At 40.4% G+C, this 20,738-nt stretch overlaps 1 protein-coding gene across 1 annotated transcript in view; it reads right to left on the bottom strand.

The window, feature by feature from the left end:
- Nucleotides 1-20,738, bottom strand: part of SPTBN5 (spectrin beta, non-erythrocytic 5) — a gene marked incomplete at both ends in the record, with an annotated part of 91,492 nt that overhangs the window by 32,945 nt on the left and 37,809 nt on the right. Inside the window, 6 exons of the mRNA XM_080618721.1 lie at nt 357-548; nt 1,226-1,381; nt 5,239-5,424; nt 6,369-6,473; nt 18,656-18,805; nt 20,037-20,240. Of these exons, the coding sequence (XP_080474847.1) occupies nt 357-548; nt 1,226-1,381; nt 5,239-5,424; nt 6,369-6,473; nt 18,656-18,805; nt 20,037-20,240 (993 nt within the window). The remainder of the gene's footprint in view (nt 1-356; nt 549-1,225; nt 1,382-5,238; nt 5,425-6,368; nt 6,474-18,655; nt 18,806-20,036; nt 20,241-20,738) is intronic.

Below are 20,738 nucleotides of genomic sequence, written 5' to 3'. Positions count from 1 at the left end.
AGAGTGAGTGCCAGCTGCCAAATGCTTTCAATCTCTTCCATTCTAGTCTGCTTTCATCTATCTGTGTTGATGGAGACATACAAGATGACCACCAGTAATTGCAGTCACTTTATGTAAACATTTTACATGAAAACACATGCTAATACTGTCCAACTGACTCTGGCACGAAAACACTCCAGAAAACTTTCAGAATTTATTGAATTATTCCTTCCATATTTTTTGTAGAACATGTCATGATTCTTCCAAGCAAAAGCCACTAATAAAATATGCTGGAAGATGACACATTTATCATGAGTGCAACGCTAAATAACAAGTCTCTATTGTGCTGCTTGGATTGAATACTAGAATCCATTTACCTTCTCTCTGATCCAAGCTTCCACCTGGTCCACCTTTTGGAGAAATTCCAAGAAGTCCCGGCTGTCCTCCAGCATCTTTCCACGAGCAGCAACAGCTCTCTTCAACTTCTCCCAACGTTCCTGAAGCATGCGGACTCGGCGACGGATCTCTCCTGATTTTGGATGGCTTTTTGATACCAGGGCTTCTCCTTTCTTCATATTCAGAGGGAGAAATTAGAAGCTAAGGTTGACCCTTATTTTTAATGTGATTACCATGTTACATGACCTTTCTAGAAGGACTCTCCCACTTTCCTAACCTGGACTGCACAATAAATTCCTAATATAAAATCTTACCACCCAAATAATACTGCTCAGCTGAAAGCTTTTGTGTCTGGGGGAACCAAGTGCACTAGGATTTGAATATTTCCCTGTCAAGAATGACATTCATGGTATGGAAGCACCAAGACAGGTATGATTGTGTCCTTCAGCTATGTAATTTACTCAGTTTGAACAAGAACGTTCACAGATCAGGTATGAAATCCTCTTTATTTTTGTAGGAGTAATCAACCCAAGTAAGGAAGAAGTCAGTGATATCTTCCTATTTAGGCAATATGGAAAGATGGAAGTTCCCTAGATAGAGCAATTAACAAACCTGTTTGCTCTAAATTAACAGGATTACTTTCCCATGGCATAGCAACTGGGTTCTGGCATAGCAACTGGGTTCTGGCATAGCAACTGGGTTCTGGCATAGCAACTGGTTTCTTGCCACACAAGTAGGATAATTGACATAGAAGAGATGAACAAGCTACCCTTCCTTTTCATTTCATCCATCTGCCGTTCTCTGGATAACCAGCAATATTCTGTAAAAACACTAGCAGGTTGAGAGTTACCTTATTAACAGCTGTGATGATTTCTTCATTTGCTAGAATCTCTGCCTCAAAGACCTGATGTTTCTGCAGCAGCTTCATTTTGTCCTGCAGACTGCTAGGGTCTTGTATGGAAGGATCCTCTAGCTTCTGCATGCGCTCACTGATCCAGTCTTCTGCCTGCAGCAATGTGACACATTAGAGTTAGCATGACAAATACACGCTGTCCTGGGACCTCCTCCCAAGACAGGTCATAGTCCTATGCAAGTGTCTATCCCTGGGCCAGGTAAATTGAGCTGGGAGCTGTCAGTGGAGGTGACTATCACTATTCTACTTGATAGGACATAAAAGCAGGTAGGATTGAAATTATTTTTATCTGACCAGAAGAATAATGAAAAACTCCTTGAATACCTCAGATTTTATCACTCTAAACAGATCATACGATCTTTTAGATTAGATAGAGAGAATCTTTGAGCACATGTGCAGCCTCAACATTGTAGACATATTTAAAATGAGATTATAATAGCTAAACCTTGGATTTAGGTCTCTGAATTTCATCTCTTATCTCTGTCATTGACCTGTAAGATAGCTTAAGATTCTTGAGAATTCTGGTGCTTCACCTATAAAAAAGCACTAACATTTCCTGATCTCAGTGATGCTGTGAGACCTAAATGGAAAATGCAAAGCAAACAGTGCCTTACTGATGGGGCCAAGCACTAGTCAGATTACTTGAAAGCAAATACAACTCTTGCTTTTACACTTCATAAAATTCAAAATGGTCTACTCAGGAACATCACATTCAGATGAGCAGGTGAACAATAAGGACTAACAAAACAAGAGTTATGTGTTTCTCTTAGGAAATTTTTTTTTAGGGGATTTAGATGTATTCAGAATAAATGAACAACAGGATAATGAGTTTTCCACTATTTTCTTTAAAGTCTGCTAAACTTTAGCCCTTAGCACTGAAGGAAATATTTCCTATCCATCAAAACACTGAGAACTGAACACTTGACATATGTTGTAACCGATCCTTCTGTCCTCAGACCACTGAAGTAACCTAATGTTTTGACAACGCAGGAACAGCAAATTGAAGCCAACTTTATCAGTTTCAAAGCATCTTGGATGTCCTTGCAGAACTATGCTACGTGCACACAAACTTGACAACTGGAGGATTTTCTCAGTTAATTAATGATTTGAAATGCTGTTTCAGCTGCTGAAATTCTATAAACAATAACAGAAATAGCTTTCATGAGGCACGTGCTCTCCAGAAACTGTCCCCCTCCAAAACACAGTTAGAGACTCAAACAGGAGCCTTATGTCAAGGCTGCCCAGGGCAGCACACTGTCATCTGCTGGTTTAATTTCTGAGACCCTTCTCACAATCTTGGGCCTTCTTCCTTCTCCAGCCACACGTTAACACTTTAACATCAGTTAACTGACCTCTCATTTGAATGGGAGAGGCTTTTCCATACAGATGAGAAACAAATGAATCCCCTGTATATATATAGCCACCTAAAGGGCAATTTAACACTGAGGTACAGACTTTGTGACAATGGGATAGTCTGTCAGTCTGTCTCACTTCTCTAGGACTAGGAAAGCCCCCTATTTCTAGTGTAGGAGAGTGTGTCCTGTTTTGTGAGCTGCATGTGATCTTGAGTTAGTCACTGGGGGGGTTGTGCATAAACCCCCAAATTCCTGTATCTTGAAAAGGGTACAAACTGCGTCAGCCAGCCATCTAAGCAGACTGTATGATGTTGAGCTCTCCCTCCTCACATCAGTAATCACAGGCTGTGTTGTCTTTGTACTAGTGTAACTAGCTCTCTGTGTAATTGCTTCTAGAGCGTAACTAGGAAATTTCTAATGATGACAGCGATAACTGCTTTCTGCTGACGCAAAAATTTATGTTTGATCACTAGAAATTACTTTAGATGACTCCAGGAGGGAGAGTTTCCAGGTGGGTGGGATCTGAGCTATGGGTCTTGTTCTCCTAATAAGTAAGAATAAGCAATGACCTCATTGATTTCACAACTAAACTCAAAACTCATCTCTGCAATTTAACTTCCCTCTGGGGACTGTTCTCATATATGAACTTGTACACACCCAGAACATCACTGAAATCAAATTAAACATTCCATTCTACCCAGCAAAGAAGAAGAAAGATATTTCTGTAAGATTGTTTGTTTTGTTTTTATTCCCTGGTGGCATTCACGTTCCACAACAGTAGGCAATGAATTTAGATTATTGAGGTAAATGATCAGGTAGTTTGAGAGCAAAAACTGCCTATAGAAATCTTAACTGAATTTATGTGGAGAAAGTGAATGAGAAAAGGGAAATGTTCCTCATTGTACAGGGCCGTATCCTCTGCTTTAAGAGTGTGATTCAAGAATGAAGAGGGACCGCAGCCCAAGCGCTGATTTGGCAATTACAGACAGACAGGAAGCAATGCAGAAGTATTCTTACTTAATGGGTTGATAGTGTCTCTAGGAGGGCATTGACAGTTTGTCTGCCAGAGAGGATGTTGGCAGTTCTGTGAACTTCCCATCAGAGCTACATTGTTCTTTTGAAAGTATTAGCACTGTCCAATCATAGAAACATAGAATAGTAAGGGTTGGAAAGGACCTTAAGATCTTCTAGTTCCAACCCCCTGCCATGGGCAGGGACACCTCACACTAAACCATGTCACCCAAGGCCTCATCCAACCTGGCCTTGAACACCGCCAAGGATGGAGCATTCACAACCTCCCTGGGCAACCCATTCCAGTGCCTCACCACCCTCACGGTAAAGAATTTCTTCCTTATATCCAGTCTAAACTTCCCCTGTTTAAGTTTGAACCCGTTACCCCTTGTCCTGTCACTACAGTCCCTGATGAAGAGTCCCTCCCCAGCATCCTTGTAGGCATCATCCAATCCATTCACTCCCCTCTGCTAGTCCATAAGGTGGACTAGGCATTACTGGTGGACTGGTTCATGTGGTAGAAAACATATAGCTAAATAATATGAGTTCATATTTGGCTGCGTAAATAATCCCTGATAAAGTTTATTTAAATAAACAGCATGAAGCTCTGGCTCTTTAGTGTAGCTAAAGAAGAGGTAATTTAAATGTCTGAGTATTTTTGGGACTGGGGGGAGTTCCAAATATATTGTGCTGTAAATTGAATTTTAGCAGCCTTTTTTTCCTTTAGATTCATTTCTATTTAAAAAAAAAGAAATTAAAAGACTATTTGATTGTCAGCAGCAGCTGTGTTACAGGCATTTGTTCTCCTTTGATGACAATCATAATTTGTCCTGTGTCGTGATATGTGTCTTTTTCATGGGTTGGGAGGTGATAAGCACCTCCAGTTTTAATTCAATTTATGGAGGATGTTCCCTAGGATACAGCAGTGGAAGAGGTACGTACCATGCCAGCAAGAGTGCTTGCAAATATACTTCTGGGCCTGGGTGGTGGTGTTTATGCCAGCACAGTGGATGGTAGCACATTTTTCAGTTACACACATTGTGCTGCCCTTTGAAAGCCTGACCTACCGTGACTTTCCAACAGTAGTGCCAAGAGCAGAAGTACTCAGTTACAGGACTAAGGCCAAAACAGGAGACACACAGATGAACATATTCTTCAGAGACTGGTCTGCAGAAGCTGATGAGCTATGCTAAGTTACAGCACTGTTCTGAAGGCCTTTAGCGACACCCACTAGTAAAGCTTGGCACCCTTGCCATAATGCTTTCTCCTTTGTATTCACCCTAATTTGAAATATCTTCTCCTTCCCACCACAGGAAACACAAGGTAGGAGTGGGCTGTTTTCCTTTTGTTAGCTTTATTTTAGAAGATACATGTGTGTAAAGCAGCTGTAATGGGCATAATGCCACAACGATGGTGTAGTAACAGCACTGGCATTGGAGCACCCCTTTGTACGAGCGTGGGAGGAGATGCCAAAAGGGAATAGATGTTCAATCTACCTAATCGCTGGCAAAGGTGAACACTTTATCCAATGGAGATAGGCAGATCCCCTGCCTTCCATCCAATCCCAGTCTAAAACCCTCTTACCTCTTCCAAGTTCTGGTAGAAAAGTGCCAGAAGAAGGGCAGTCTGCAGTTTCTCTCTCCTATCCTGGGACAGATCCTTGATCTGCTGCTTCCTCTCACGAATGGCATTCAATTTGTGCTGGATCTTTAGCCCTTCCAGTCCACCAACCTTTTCTATCCTGCTTGCCTGTTCTTGAAGAGACATCATCTGAGAAGAGGCAACAAATCTAAAATTACTTTCATGCTTCCAAATGGTGTGAAAGAAACAAAAACATCCTTTCCATATCTAAAATTCAACTTTTTTTCTGGAATGAACCAAAAGTAGCAGGAACAAGTTAACTAGCATTTCCCCCACCTTCACCCTGCAGTATGTTACATCTATGATGTTTTTGTTATTGGCCTGTAGTGCACCGTGGCTACTTAAATGATTTAAAGCTGTAGCTCCAGGAGTCCTTTGCCACTGATCATATGGTGCTCGGAATCAGGGAGCAAGCCTGATATCTGAGTGTTCATGTTTTATTGCTTTGTGGAAATCAGGTGTTGGAAGGTAGCTCTCAACATGAGCAATCGGTCTGGCAGGGAGCTGGCACAGGTTCTGGGAGCTCATTCTTTATGGAGAGCACAGGCACAGCAGAAGGTTTGAGTTTAGCCCTAGCCTGGATTAATTACAGCAGTGGCCATCAGCCAGGCAGATTCCTTTACATGCGGGTGAGCAATACAGCATCTGTTCTAAAGGTGCAAAGAGGCTAGCCAGTTTGGTACAGATGTTGTATAGTAGATGTCTATTTAAATAATTAGACAAGTCGTCCCCTCTGACCTATTGTATTTTATGTGCTTTAAAAGCCACCGGGTTTTTTTTCATGAAAAATAGCAGAAACTTCTGATACCCATAACACACAACATGGCCTGTATATATTTCTTCTGGTAAGTCCCACTATTCAACTTCCTAAGCAGTTTTCCTGTCTATTGAGAGACAATATAGGCAGGACTTGGATATGGCATGTTTAACACTTGTTCTTTACTGCTGTGCCACCTATTTCACTAAGCTTCCCCATTTTCTTTTTGGGTCAAGCATATCAGGCATATCACACCTGTCAGCAATTTAATGTGTAGCTCATGGGTTTGTTGAATATTTGTTGTTGATTTTTGTACCTTTTCATCCTGTGATGCCAGAAGTTTCTCAAAAGCCTCATGCTTCCTTATCAGTTGTTCTACTTCATCTACAGAGTTTCCGAGGTCACTGCTTTTCAAATAGATCTATAAAAAGAGTTGAATATTTTTCTCAATGGAGTAATTATCACGTAAACCTGATTCATAAATGTAAGGTGAGGTATTAACTCTGCAGTTGGGAGTGTACTTGAGAGGAAAAAAGGGAACAGAAGGCAACTGAAACTGGAAATTAAATCATAGAGCTCCATGGTCTTAAGCAAGAAAGAGAAGCTTTAATGGGTTCAGGTAAGAAAAGTGACCTATCACAGCTTATCATAATCACTAAGGCACAAAGTTGGAATTCCAGAGGTCTAAGCCATCCTTGCCATCCAAAGCAAAATCAGCAAACACTGTTGTGTCTGACAGATGTCTGCATGATTCCTTCTTAGAAGACTTCCAGTAACAGAGACTTTGCAGCCTCCCTGGGCAATTTATTCCAGTGCTCTTTACCATTAGCAAGATTTTCCATGTATCTAGCCTGAAAATGCATTGCTAACACTTCACCTTATTGCATAGTGCCCTCTCCATCACACTAAGGGATAATTCCTTTTATATTTTCTTTAGCCTTGTATATGTAGCTTTGTACCTGTTTGGAGGCTTTTTGCCTACTGGGATTTCTATCTGTCTAGGCTAAAACTACCCTGATCTGATCGATCATTCCACAAAGGCTGTGTCTTCTTGACTCCAATTATTCTTATTGCTTTCTTCTGGGTTTTCTCTATTTCCACTGACTTTGAAACAGAGTTCCTAATACTTGATGCAATAAGTGGTAATAAGCAATAAGGCTGCCACAGTGAATGCAGTGAAGACAGCAGAGAGATTACACGTGTGTCTTTCAAGCTGTAATCTTCTGCATGTATCTGTGTACGGTGTTTATCTTTACCACAATACCATGAACTCAAGTTCACCTTGCAATCTAGTATAAGCTTCCAGAAACTTTTCAGAAGAACTGCTATCAGAGCAGCTTGCCTCCATCCTGTATTTACACATCTGATTATTCTTGGAAAATGCCATAATTTGCACTTATACCAGTGCATTATATCTGTTACTGTCTCAGGCCATACATTGTCTGCATACAACTTGCCTGCATTAATTTTATTTACTGCCTGTCCTGTCAGTCTCTGATGCAGAAAGACTTTAGTCTAAAATAACACACACAGTTTTAAGGAAACTGACCACTGCACTCTCCACTTTTAATACTGTGAGGATCTTTTCTAATTCACATACATTTGTAAGGCAAAACTGTGTTTCTTGACTCTTTCCTGATGTTAAGAATACTGACTGTCCAACTTACTTCTTCCCTTACTTCTTCCATGCATTCTGTTACATTCAGTTTTGCCAAATGGAAAAGAATAAACAATGCAGTTATCTATTATCAACAAAAAGTTACAAGGTTTTATACAGGCCAGTAGGATTTTATTCCTTTCCAGTGGATTTAATTGCCTGCAGTTTCTTCCCTTATTTAATGACAAGACAGTATCAGAACAAAAACCCAGTCAGAGGCTCTGATGGGACAGGAGGAAAAATTACCTGTGGACAAGATTCAAAGTGGAATGAACATGACTGGACAGATTTTGGAGTTTAGGTTGCTATAAGGAGCTGCATTTATCAGCTGGGACATAGCACTTCGTAAACCATTTTGTGAGCATATGGAATCATAAGTATTTGGATAAAGATGAGAAATTTCAACCATAACTCTACCTGGGTAAAGTACAATTAGCACAGATGGAAGAAGGATTTGAGATCGATGATATAATGTGAAAGAATTAAGAGGCATTCTTTATAGAAGAGAAAAGATATTCTCCTCAGCTACTTTAGAAAACTAGTAATGATGTTCATTGTCTGCATGGAAGTATCAGATGACTGTTTAATCCCACAGGGCATGTTCTAAAGGAGAGGTTTCCCAGGCATGTGTTATGTGTAGGGGAATCCACACCCACTTGTCAGGGTCTTGAGTGCACCAGTAGGCTCTGGTAGCTCTGACCATCCCCTGGACAGCTCTCTTGCTCCCATCTGGGGGTCCTTCTGAGGCTCAGCCCTAGCCCTAGCCCTGCCTGAGTTGCATAGAGGGGAGGTCTGAGCCCTGCCGTGGTCCTCTTGGACAGACCCCAGATTTCAGTCATTACCTCACTTTATTCCCTTGATCTCCAGCTGGTCAATAGAGCCCTTGGCAGCTCTGGCTGAGAGGACTGACAGCCAGACTTGGCCTAACTTTCTGGTTTAATTTTTGGGCAGCTAATGAGAGGGATATTTTGCATATACAGAAAACCACACAGAAGAGCATCATGCCCAGACCAGATGTTCAAACTGCTCTATGCTAATCCATGCCAAGTATCAGAAGAAAGGTGAATAAATCTCAACACAGTAATCGCTGTCGAGAAGAGGGGAGGGCCTAAGTTTTTGATAAGTCTGGCCCATAAATCACCAGAATGCCTAAAGAAATACATTAACATTAATGCCTCTGTATGTGAAATACAACACCCCCCATGACAGATACCCTATCATTCACACTTCAATCCTCTGATCTATCCTTCCCATCAAGTGTATGAAATTTGACAGATTGTGTTTTTTTTAGAGTGTTTTTGGATTTGATTTGCTCTTATGAAGGAAGATGCCCACATGTGTGGGCTTCAGGTCTGTTTACTCTAATACTTCGTTAAACCGCTAATGATTACCATACATATTTACACTGCTGTTACTAACACTGAAATAGAAAGTTATCAGCTGAATCTCACTCAGTCCTGTTCAGGGTATACAAACATGCAGCCACATGCTGCATCTCTATTTTGGTGTTTTAGATGCTGCTTTAAAAGCACTGTAGCTTCTCTGTCATATTTTGTGGATTATCTACCATTTTTGGTCAAAAAAGATTTATCTCCTGGACCTTTATTTAGTAACTGTTAGTAGTGAACCTGCAAACTTTATGATACCTGAAGAAATGCTCAGCCATTAATTTGCCTGCTCATATATCTGTGGTGGAAGAAAAAGGCAAGGGACATCTACTGGTAAAGATAGTTTCTTTCTTTGGAAGAAGAGAACAGAGACATCTGAGAGCATGTGTGGGATAGTGAGTCATAAGCAGCTGCCACTGGAGTGCTCAGCTCCCACTGAAGATCACTACACACAAATAACACTGAGCGTTCAAAGCTCTGCTCCTTCAACTATTATAGCACTGGGAAAATGTCCTCCTGATTTCTGAAAGCTTTGGACCAGATCCGCCAAGAAGAAGCTCGTGTAAATGCTCTTGAAAAGCAAGATTTTAATATTGAGAAAGAAAACTGGTGCAGAAGAAAACTGGCTGTGTACGTTACAGGCAAGGCAAGGCAATGGAAATACACTAGAAGAAAGGAGCCCCAGTAGCATCAACAGTGCTACTCGGAGAGCTGGTGAGATGAAAACTTTCCATTTGTCTTTTGAACAGAAATCTTATGACAGCAATTGCTAGAAGCAGAACCGCAACATTCTTTTTGTTTAAGCATTTGTCATGCCAGTCTGAAAGCAGAGTGGAAACTGGCTGCTATGCCAAGATGCTGGCCTGTAGCCAATTACATCACTCTTTGGCATCTTTTTAGACAGGTCCCCAAACTCCTGCTTTGACTAAGACGTGTTAATTTCTAATACTAAACACTGGATAGCTATGTTCAGGTAATCTACCAGGGTCTCCCATTGACACAGCAGGTAGAAACTTTCTTTCACGTTTGTTTCTGTTATGAATCACAGCACGTCATTAGAAATTTGGCTCAGGCACAAAAAAGCACCAAAGATTTGACCACTTGCTATTTAATGGACTCATTTTTAAATGAAGACTTGCAAGGATGCTTAAACCACAAAATGGACTTGGCCCTTATGAAATTTGAAATGGAGCATGTAACGAATAGCCAGGTTATTAACAATGCAAAGCAGAGAAATGGAAGTTTTAATCCTTCTTTTTCACTATTTCTGAGCTCATTGCATAGATTTAGCCACACTGCCATAAGACCTTTCAGGTACAAGGTAATGCAGAACTTAATGCAAAGTCCAATAAAAAAATGTTAATTTTAAATAGAATAGTACTCTATACACACTTATGTGACAGCACAGGTCAGCTCCAGCTTTTGGAAAAATACTGAATGAAACATTTTAGTCATTAGGATAACTAGGCTCTCTGGATACCACAACTTCACATTTATACACACTGGAAGCTGGCACAGCCCCAAAAGAAATTAGTCTTCCAAGAAGTGTCATTTTTATTTCTCTAGAAGAAAAACTATTTTAAGTATTTGTGCAAATCCACCCCCTTCTGTGTCTGCTCTTCACAGCGTATCAAACTCCACATATTTTGCCCCTCTCTGCCTGCCTTTGACTTGCTGCTGAGATTGCAGGAACTCCACTGAAAATCTTTCAGCCTTAAGCACATACGAAAAGCCAGAATGACTACCAGTTTCAAATGCCTTCACTTAAAACATGCAATTAAGTCCAGACTCTCTGCCCAGATAGATAACAAGGTTTGATTTGACTTAAGTCTAATAGAAGTAAATGTAAAAAAGAATTAATGAAAGACTATTTACACTTAGTAAACAAATGTGCTTAACATCATGATTATATACAGTTCACAAATACATTGTGCTATGCTTCATTTCAGTAAAAGTTATAACAAGGTATGATACTGTAACTGTAAGAGGAATAAAACACACTGAAGTTATTTATATACAAAAACCCCTTAAAACAGATCACCTTTTCTATCATACCATTATCACATTATTGGCCTCTGACCTCTCAATCTAGGTGTGAAACTCTAATGTTAAATGTATTTAAAATTTCCTTCCCGCCTCCCACTGCATTCTGTCTCATCAGCATAAAAATATAACAATCTGATATTGGAAATGCATATGGGAGAAACATAGAGAAGTAAGTGTTACTGCTACGATCTCTGCCTCCCACCTATCACTTTCTTCTTCAAAATTTGCAAGCTTAACCCCTGTAAAGTAGTAGGTGTTAGACCAGAATTCTATGCCATACAATATCATCATTAAAATATTTACTTATGAAACATTTATCTGAAGGCAGACTAAATTCCTCCCAACTTCCCCATAGTTTCATTGCTAGAAACTTTGCTGGAATACCCAAATTTGATGTGCTATGGAGACTAAATTCCCTTCATTTCCCTTAGGAAAGGGTGGGACCTCTCTTTTTCTAAGGGGGAAAAAAAAGTGATTTGTTCCTACACACTTAAGTATTTTGGGTTTTGAAAACAAGTATTGTAAAATATTTGTAAAAGTTACAAAACCAGGAGTTCACGATTTAGAAATACAGCATAATCTGACAAGTATGAAAATGTGAAACAGTGAAACAGAAAACAAACAGGAAAAACTATGCTGAGGATTTGTACCAGTCCCAGACCAACTAACAGAGAAGAAAATCAGTTCTCAGCTCTGAAGTCTAGAACCTTCAAAGTGCAGGGCACTATGGCCCACTTAGACAAAACCTGTAAGCACATGCATAGTATTGAGCATGTCAAGATGACAATAGTACTGTAATGATTAAAATGAAACACTTGTTAAGTGCTCAGTCAGATCAGAATGCTCAGCTTCATTTTGGATGGACCAAGCTGTAGCTACAGCCTCAGTGACAGCTGAACACAAGTAGCTTTCCGATTGTCCCGTAAGACACCTCTAGCAAGTGGGAGCATGGCAGGAAGCATACAAAAAGAAATCCACATGGCTTGATTAACACAGATTAAAACTTCTGTTTGCAGATGTTCCTAGAATGGAATGGAAATCTTCACCACTCTCCTCCCAGATCCAAAGGATGCGATGTTGACAGCTATAGATGGACACCATGCACCTTCCATGTCTCTGTGAGTTGAAGACGTGGTATGAGCTGGTATGTCTGTCAGAAGGTTGTCAGGGCATACACTTCTTAGAGTGCATGGTTCCTGGGAAGGTCTCATATCAGATCTTGCCCAATGGCTAGAAAGCAATCCTGAGCAGCAAACTGGATTCACTGATAGAGAGAGGCCAGCCCCAATATCCACAGGGTGAAAGGGTGGACCAGCTATATCTGCATCATGTGTTTTGATAAGGACTGTTGGACTTGGGCTTCTTCTAAATTCTCTTACTACTTGTATAGGCATAGCAGTCCAAGGGGTGGCAAGTATCAGGGTGATTTTGGAAACCTTGTGGTGAGCAGGTGTTAGACCATCACATGGAGTCCTTCTAAACTCTGGCCTAGATGAAGGATGGTTCTGAAAGATAATCAGCTCTGGATTTAAATTCTTGCTTGCAACCTTATTTCTACTAGCTGAATGTTCTCCTCCAGTCAGCACAGCTGGGGACATCCATACATCTTTGGAGACAGTCTGCTGGGGAAGGCCAGGATACTTAGAGGAAGTCACATGGAATCTTGTGATTTGAAGGTCTGGAGATCCACCTGAAGGGAAGCCTTGTTCTAGTTTCTGGGATCCTGTTGGAAGCCCAGGTGGAGTTTCAGGAACCTTCTCTAATTGTGGCATGAGCAGACTTGAACGAGCATGAGTGCTTCTATGGGAATCTGCTCGAAAAGGCTTTATTGTCAAGCTGCAAGTTGAAATGTAAAGCTTCATTGAAGTATGGAGGTCTGGCATTTCGATATTGCACTGGCTACAGCCATGTTGGGATGGCAGAGAACTGCAAGGTTCCAGGGATGCATGCAAATCTTTGCTGCAGAGTGTAGAAACAGCTGGAATAGCAGACAGATCAACGTCTAGGCGTGATGTCCAGCTTGATGGAGATTTGCAGGAAAGGACATCAGAAGGCAAAGATACAGCAAGCTTCAAGGGATCATTTTTGTCAGAATAAGCATGATGAACACCTCTTTCTCTTCCTGAATGCTGCTTGTAGGATGCAGATGTTGACCGAGTGCCAGAGCCCTTGTATCCATGGCCCTGTGGATCCCCAGGAGGACTGGAACACCTGGGTGTCTCATCAGAAGGGCTGACACAGTGACTAGTGCTCCCAAAACCTTTTCTCCGGTCTGTGTGTGCCAGGACGACATCTAGCTTTGAACAGTAAGCTCCAGAAGACAGACTGCTGGGTGTTGAGTTGGCATTTCCTGGAGCAATCTCTGCAACTGCTTGACCAGTGGGAGGATGCCATGCTGATGCCTGCATCTTTTGAAAAGGCCTGTCCCGCACAGCAGATTCAAAAGAAGGAGGTGGGATAATTCTGCTGGAAGACAGCATCACTTCCACAGTGGAGACATAGGTTGCAGATGAAAGTTCGCAGTGATGGTCCCTGCATGACATTCTGAAGCTTAGTCCTAAACGATGCAAAAATCAAAGCCACAGAAGTTTGCCTTTCCCCCTGTTTTTAAAACCAACTCCTAATCCTTTTTCCTTTGGCACTGGAAATTTCCATTCTTCCTCTGAAGCAAAGGAATGAGAGATGAATCAACATTCTCCAGGAAAAGAAATATAAACTAAAAAAATATAATAAAAAATTCCACACTCAAAATAAAAAAGCACAGCTCTTCTACTACTGCTACCACCGCCTGTCATGTCTGCAAAGTGATATGAGTGTGGGATGGGCAGCAAGATAAATTACTGAGCATGAGGCTCTGCTCCCAGAGTATTCTGACAGTGAGGCTGCAGACAGAGTAGGAGGGAGCCAGAAACGCCTGCCAGAGACAGCCTGCGAACTCGCTGTTATTTCATGTGTGAAAAAAAGGAAAGCAGCAAACCTGAGCAATGCATCTGCTGCCGTGAGAAGGTTAGAATGGAGCAGAGCGTGCTGGACGCTGCTGCTGTTCACAGCAAAAAGTAGTTTATTCCTTCTTTCTCTTTTTCATCTTCTGCTTGTCTGCACTTCGAATGGCAAGATCTCAGTTCACAGGTCTTGGGAGAGTTTCCTACAACAGTTCCATGCAATGGTACAACTGAATTCATAATAAGAAAAAAATTAAAAAGATAGATGTTTGCCTAATTTTCTCCACATGTGCTCTATTTTCTTTAGCATAGAACAATCCGAAACTAAATTCTGCAGAAATCCTTTGAAGGCTTAAGTAACTTGGAATGTAATATAAGATGCTGGCATAAAGTCAAACCTGCCACACTGGCACAGACAGTGAATGAGAGAGCACTTCTCAGCAGTAGTTCTTAGTTTAAAACGCTCCTCTGTTGCCTTCTTTCTTCCCCTGTTCCTTGCTGCTGGGGGAGAGACTTGCTCTAAGGCATAAGGATTACAGGGAAAACGGGATAAAAATTACAGGATGGCAGAAGCTTTTTTCTCACACATATTTTGCAGATGTGCAAAGTGAGATGAATGTGACTGAGCTTTGCCTCAAACACAGAAGTCAGAAGAAACACAGGGGTGGAAAGACTGCTTATATTTGTTTGCCTGATAGGAATCCTTTTTGAATGTGTGTTTGCTTTTGTCCTTTCTGAAAGCAACAAATGGCAAAATTCCCACTGAGAAAGTGGTTTGAGATTCTTCAATTGATGCCTTGGCTGAATACTTTTTGAACACATTTGAATGGACTGTTTTCCTACCATCCTGCCTGTCTCCCTAGGGATCAGAGTCTGCGTCACTAGGCAGCCACATTTTAACTCCGTATAATAGTAACACAGCTCCATCCAAAAGAAATATATTCTTCAAATGCAGAGAAATAAAATACAGATATCGACTAAAGAACCTCAGTTCTTTGTCAAATAGCATATACTGATCCATAAGGCAGACGGTGGCAGCTGCAAAAGACAGCTTTGCAGTTCTTGCTATTTCTCTTTCATTTAGATGGGAGCCCTGCAGCACAGCAATACCCCTTTGAAGAATGAACACACTTAGTATGAGAGAACAAAATCAATATGGGATATCCTGGAAATATAGGAATTCTAGCTGTAGAGAATCAGAACAATGTTGCTGCTTCTATTCAGGGCCAGGCTGATGCATTTAATGCACATATTAAGCAAGGGCTAGAATCCAGTGGAAAGTAAAATCCTTCGTGTTCTTTCACGAGCAGCAGCAAATGAGCCTCCTCTTGCAATGATTTGTTCTCTTTATTGATTTCCTCACATAAATTCTTCAAACATATGGCTTATTTTGCATGTAAACGCATTTAGTCTCCATCTTCTCAGCAGCAAAAGAGCCTAAACTTGCAAGACTGTATACTCACTGTGAACTGATGCTGCTCTTGAGATGGACGTGATTGCCAATATTTCTAGGTCTTAAACCAGTAAAATTGTGTTAAAGATAGTAAAGTATGATTTAAAGTGAGAAGGCAGCATTGGAATTTGTGGAGTACAGCTGAGATGCGCTTTCACCAGCACTTTAGCTCTGAGGTAAACTGATGTTCCTGGGTATCTGCCTTTTCTTCATGGTACTTTTGCTCAGTGTCAGCTGTGTGTTAAAACCAAGACGACAAGAATGGACAATACAGGCATGTATCATTATGATGGATGAAAGCTAGTAATTCCTGAAAGGAAAGCGTTCACATTATTGGCCTAATTGGTGCATCCATAGTGAGAGTTGAAACTCATCCTGAATGCTGACAGTTCACTGAGGGTCTATTTGTTTGCATCCTTGGATATGAACAAATCCAGCATCTCTTCTTCCCACCTACCAGCACCTATGCATTTCCCAGATTAAATTTGAGCACTAATCCATAACAGTCTTTTCCAGGCATTGTGGCATCTTGGAGATAGTAGGGATTGTGTCAGTGAAGGAGGAGACAGATGGCAGACTGTGATACCCAGATTACTAACTTCAAAATCCGTGGCGTTCTGTAATTTCCCTGGTCTGTTGCAGGTGGATACCTGGTCACTGACAGCATTATCAGAGACATCTGTCTATATTGTTACACCATTGTGACTCACTTTTCTACTTTATAACAGTAACTCTGTGATCATGCAACTGTAATTCCTTACATGCACAGATGTTTCAAAGAAGAAACAGTTTTTCAAGCAATAGTGATATTCTAGGGATTAAACATAAGCAAAAATGAGAAACAAAAAGAAAATCAGATGCAGAGCATGGTGGAAGGAACATAAGGGCATATGGTAACTGTGGCTGCTCCATTCTCCGTATCTGCACAGATGAGATCAACTTGCCATCATTCCCCTCTCCTTATTATTCTTTGTCATTCTCCCTGAACATAAAATGTCAAGGACTGATGGGAGGGACAGCCAAGTATCCATGCTTTACTGTTCCATCTTCTGTGAGAACAACTGAGTATCAGGCTCCTTAGAAGTTCATAGAGAAGATAGAGAAGATACTACAAGACAAAGATTCTGATAACATAACTGGCCTTCGTGATCCTCAAGGTTACAGTCTTCATTCTCAGGCTTTGCTTTGGCTGAAGAAACTTGTGGCAGGAGGTGGGCACTGTGACCGATCTTACCAAGAGGATTTACCCAGTCTATGATGAACACCCCTCCCCACCCCTTTTGTGGCAGTCTACCTCTCAGCATATGGCAATGGTAAAATCATTTGAATAAATAAGTAATATGAAGCACAGTTTACTCATACAGAATGGGCTTGAGCGTAAAGAAAAATACCAGCTGCAATCCCATTCATGTAAGAGTAATATCGTCTTTTGCAACCAGGACTCATGACTGAGGGGCAAGAAGGAACACTAAACCATAGTAACTTCCTTTGCATCTACCTCTGAGGCATATACAAAGCAGACACTGCGGTCACAGTGCCTCTGCATGTTGGCTGATCTCCATTTCATGGAAAGAGAAAGAATACAGTGGCCAAAATTTTGTAGTTTACATTTTCCCTGCTGCTGCTGCCCATGCAGGAGCTTAGCAATGATGTATTACTGCTTCGTAGGGAACTGAGACAGGTATAATGCAAATTGTACCATTTGCTAACGAAGCAACAAATTAAGTTTTTTAATGGACAGACCTATGTAATATCTTACGCCAGAAACCTGAGTTTAGGTGAAACTCTTTTAGTTTCGTCCTTTGGCACAAACTCAAAATGCAGGGAAAATTGTAGGGAATTATGAAGATCTGCATTTCCTTCAAAGAATGAGTAGCAGAAGGCTCCAAGCCCATGTGTTCCAAAGGGTTAAGTATCACTACATGGCACATCTCAGGGTCAATTTTCCAAAAGATTTAGTGCCAGTAGCAAAGCACTGGTGGAAAACAGAGCTCAGCACAAACCAAGAGCCATTATATTATGTTGCCAGTGGTCTTGGAGAATTAAGATTTTTTCTTAATAAGAAACAATCCAGAAGTACAACCTGTTCAGCTTTGCTTCAATTCTTCAGCTTGGCAGCCTTCAGTCCATTGATGTGGTTTGTGTGCCAAGTCTCAGCACAGCTACAGCAGTCTAGCAACCCATGAATTTGCAGAGTGACTGGAAAAGACGTCTGAATTCTGTACTCAGTTTTGTAATAGCAAATGTCACACCTCAAGCTGCAACATTTTTAAATAGTTCCACGAATCCAGGAAAGTGTAAGAGAGACAAAATATAATTTAATATTGGTGAAATAAAAAACAAAAAAAAATTATTTCAAGAGCTGCGAAGTGTAATAACAAGGATATCTTTCTATCTCTTTGCATTAACTGTAACAGCCTTCTCTTTTCATGAGAGGAATTTTCTCAGTAGCTCATCTTTCTCTACTGCATCAAACAGAAACTGATATTCCTTACAATTGCATTCTTTCACATGTGTTCACATGGAGCTGTTCTCCACTGCTATCAACTCCCTTGCAGAACTGAGAAGTCAGTTCCTTTTCCTGGATTAACTCACACTGCCAAGATCCATTTTCCACTAGATGCATTTCCCCAGCATGAACCCTAAGCCTGGGGTGAGATTTCCGGCAACACCTGCAAAGCAATCTCCCTGTCTTCCTTCAAACCCTCTTTACAATTTCCCTTCTCTCTGAAGCCTACAAAACAATTTGTCTATGGTTAAACAATTGGTAAGCTGAGATCTCTTTGTAAAGTGGATTGATGCTGGGCTATTGTCTCCTTCTTTGGTTGTGACTCATCTCTTAGCTCCTATGTTTATTTGCAGTGAATTATCTTTTAGGCAAGGATGAGCTTTTTCTTTCTAGTTCCACATCTAGGCCCCATAAGAAAGGGAGGGCCTTTTACAGTTTACAGTCCCCAAATGATACCACAGTGCAAATAATAACAATAAAAACAGTCTTGTCTATACACAGAACCAAAGGTTTTAAGTTGTAGGTGAATAGTAGTGCCCCTTTTAGCTTGGAAGAGTTCAAATGCTCTAAGAGTTTAACTGCTTATTTTAAGTCTATAAGTCACTCACCTCCTGCGAGTTTAGGAGCATGTCCAGGTTATCCCAGTCCTTGTAGAACATTTGTTCTTGGTGTATTTTCTCCAGCCACTCCTTCTTCTGTTTCCATTCATTATATACATTTTTCTTCTCTTCCAACACAGCTTGTAGCTTCTGCTGAATCTGAACAAAATTTCCAATAAAAACTCGTGTCAGTTTTTTACCCCATGGACCAGGGTAAGGTGTGAGGAAAAAGGATTAAGTGGAGTAGTGGATAAGATCCTTAAATTGCAAAAAAAGTATCCAACAGGAAAATGTACAAGTTCTTGCACTTATATTTGGGCAGAGAGATAATCAGTGGTGCCTCATTTCAGGAATGGAGGAGTGCTTCTTACAGCATATGTAGCAGTCCAAGCCAAGGGCAAAGGAAGATAACTGTTTCTCAAGTGTACCTTCTAGAATCAAATCCTAATTCTTCATTATCTTTAGTAATAACACTGCAATTATAGCACTTGAAATTAGCATAGGACAGATACTTAAATAAGTTTACAACATAGCATATTCCCCTTATGAGTGAATACATGCCTCAATGTTAGACTTTGTTTAATTTCAGCTTCCAAACTTTGTATATCCACAGGCTATCTGTTAAATTTTTTTTCCTACATTTTTCTACAGGCAAAGGGATTTACAGTTAGGAAGATTTCTAGTTACTATAGTAATACATTGCAACATTCAACGATTATCAAGAACTAGCTTGGTCAGATGGGAGAGTAATTTGCATGAACACTGCAGTTTTATGAAGATATTCAAGAGATGTTAATGAATTGTCAGGGGAGAAGTAAACTAGTAGGTATTGAGAAAGAAATAATGCTGTGAGAGTCTTAGAAGCTGTTTGTCTTGAGTAAATTGACAACTTGATTTCCATCTCTCATTTCTGGGGAATTAAAACATACCAGCATAATTAATTACTGCAGAAAATGTTTCAATTAATTTTTAAACTCTCTCATACAATTGAGTGTCTCTATTCTTTGACAGGTTTTTATTCAGCCTGGTCTGGTATGGATATAGCACTGTAATGTGAAGCAAAGTATTTGTGCAACAACCCAGTTTGGGAAACAGACAGAATTATCTTCATTGCTCAGAACACAGAGAACTTCTCAAATAAGCCCAGCTTTGCTAGATGAGACCCTCAGAAGATGCCAGCGCTCATCTACTGCTGAGGTGGGAAATGGAATAGATGTTTTTGTGTCCAAGCAGGGCAACATACTGAGGCAAACGTAGGTCACGGATGTGGATAATGTGTGAGTGTACGCATGCATTTGTATGCACACAGTGTGATATAGTATAGAATGATAGTTACACTTGTGTTGAGTAGCTGAATGTGTGAGGCTGAACTCAAATAAGTTTCAATTACCTCTTTTGATCCTGTTTCCTTATCTTGCAAGAGTGACTGTCCTAGCTGTACAACATGACTATACTTCTCTTCTCGTGCTTCAATCTCTGCCAGTAGCTGTTGATGCTGGGTAAGTCTCAGGCTGCTGGTAGAGATGTCCCGAATAGTCTCTTTGGCTTTCATTTCCCTTATTATTTCTGCTGTCCATAAGAAATAGTCCCACACCTGAAACCCAAGAAAATGTGAAAGTTGAGGTTAGATTACCAGGCAGGAAAGTCATAGGTCAACCATTCAACTTTAAGTGAATAATAGGTAATAAAATCACAGATAAGAAAGAAAATATTTCATTAGCGCTTGAAGTACTTTTATGAATTTTAACAAGGGTGGCTAGCATGACTACAGGAATTTCTATATATTATATATGTGTTAAATCAAATATGTTTTGTAGCACCATAACCATAATCAATCAATATTGTATCACATCGATGACAACATGGTACCATTTATTGCCCTTTAATCCATTATTCTTTAAGTGTTTCCCAGTGTATTCCTTCACAGAAGATAAATTCTCTGTGACTTAACTTTAGCTAATATAAGTCTATTCAAAACTTAAGTCGTACACATATTCTAAAATGAAAATGAGAATTTTCAAGTGAAAAACAGACACACCCTAATAAGAGGTAGAAAAAGGGCAAATCACAGGTCAGAAAAAATATTTCTTAA

Source organism: Psittacula echo, assembly GCF_963264785.1.
Source record: "Psittacula echo genome assembly, chromosome: 5".
In the NCBI taxonomy this organism is placed as follows: Eukaryota; Metazoa; Chordata; class Aves; order Psittaciformes; family Psittacidae; genus Psittacula; species Psittacula echo.
The sequence above is the reverse complement of the archived record's forward strand: the minus strand, read 5'-3'. Positions and strand labels throughout refer to the sequence as shown.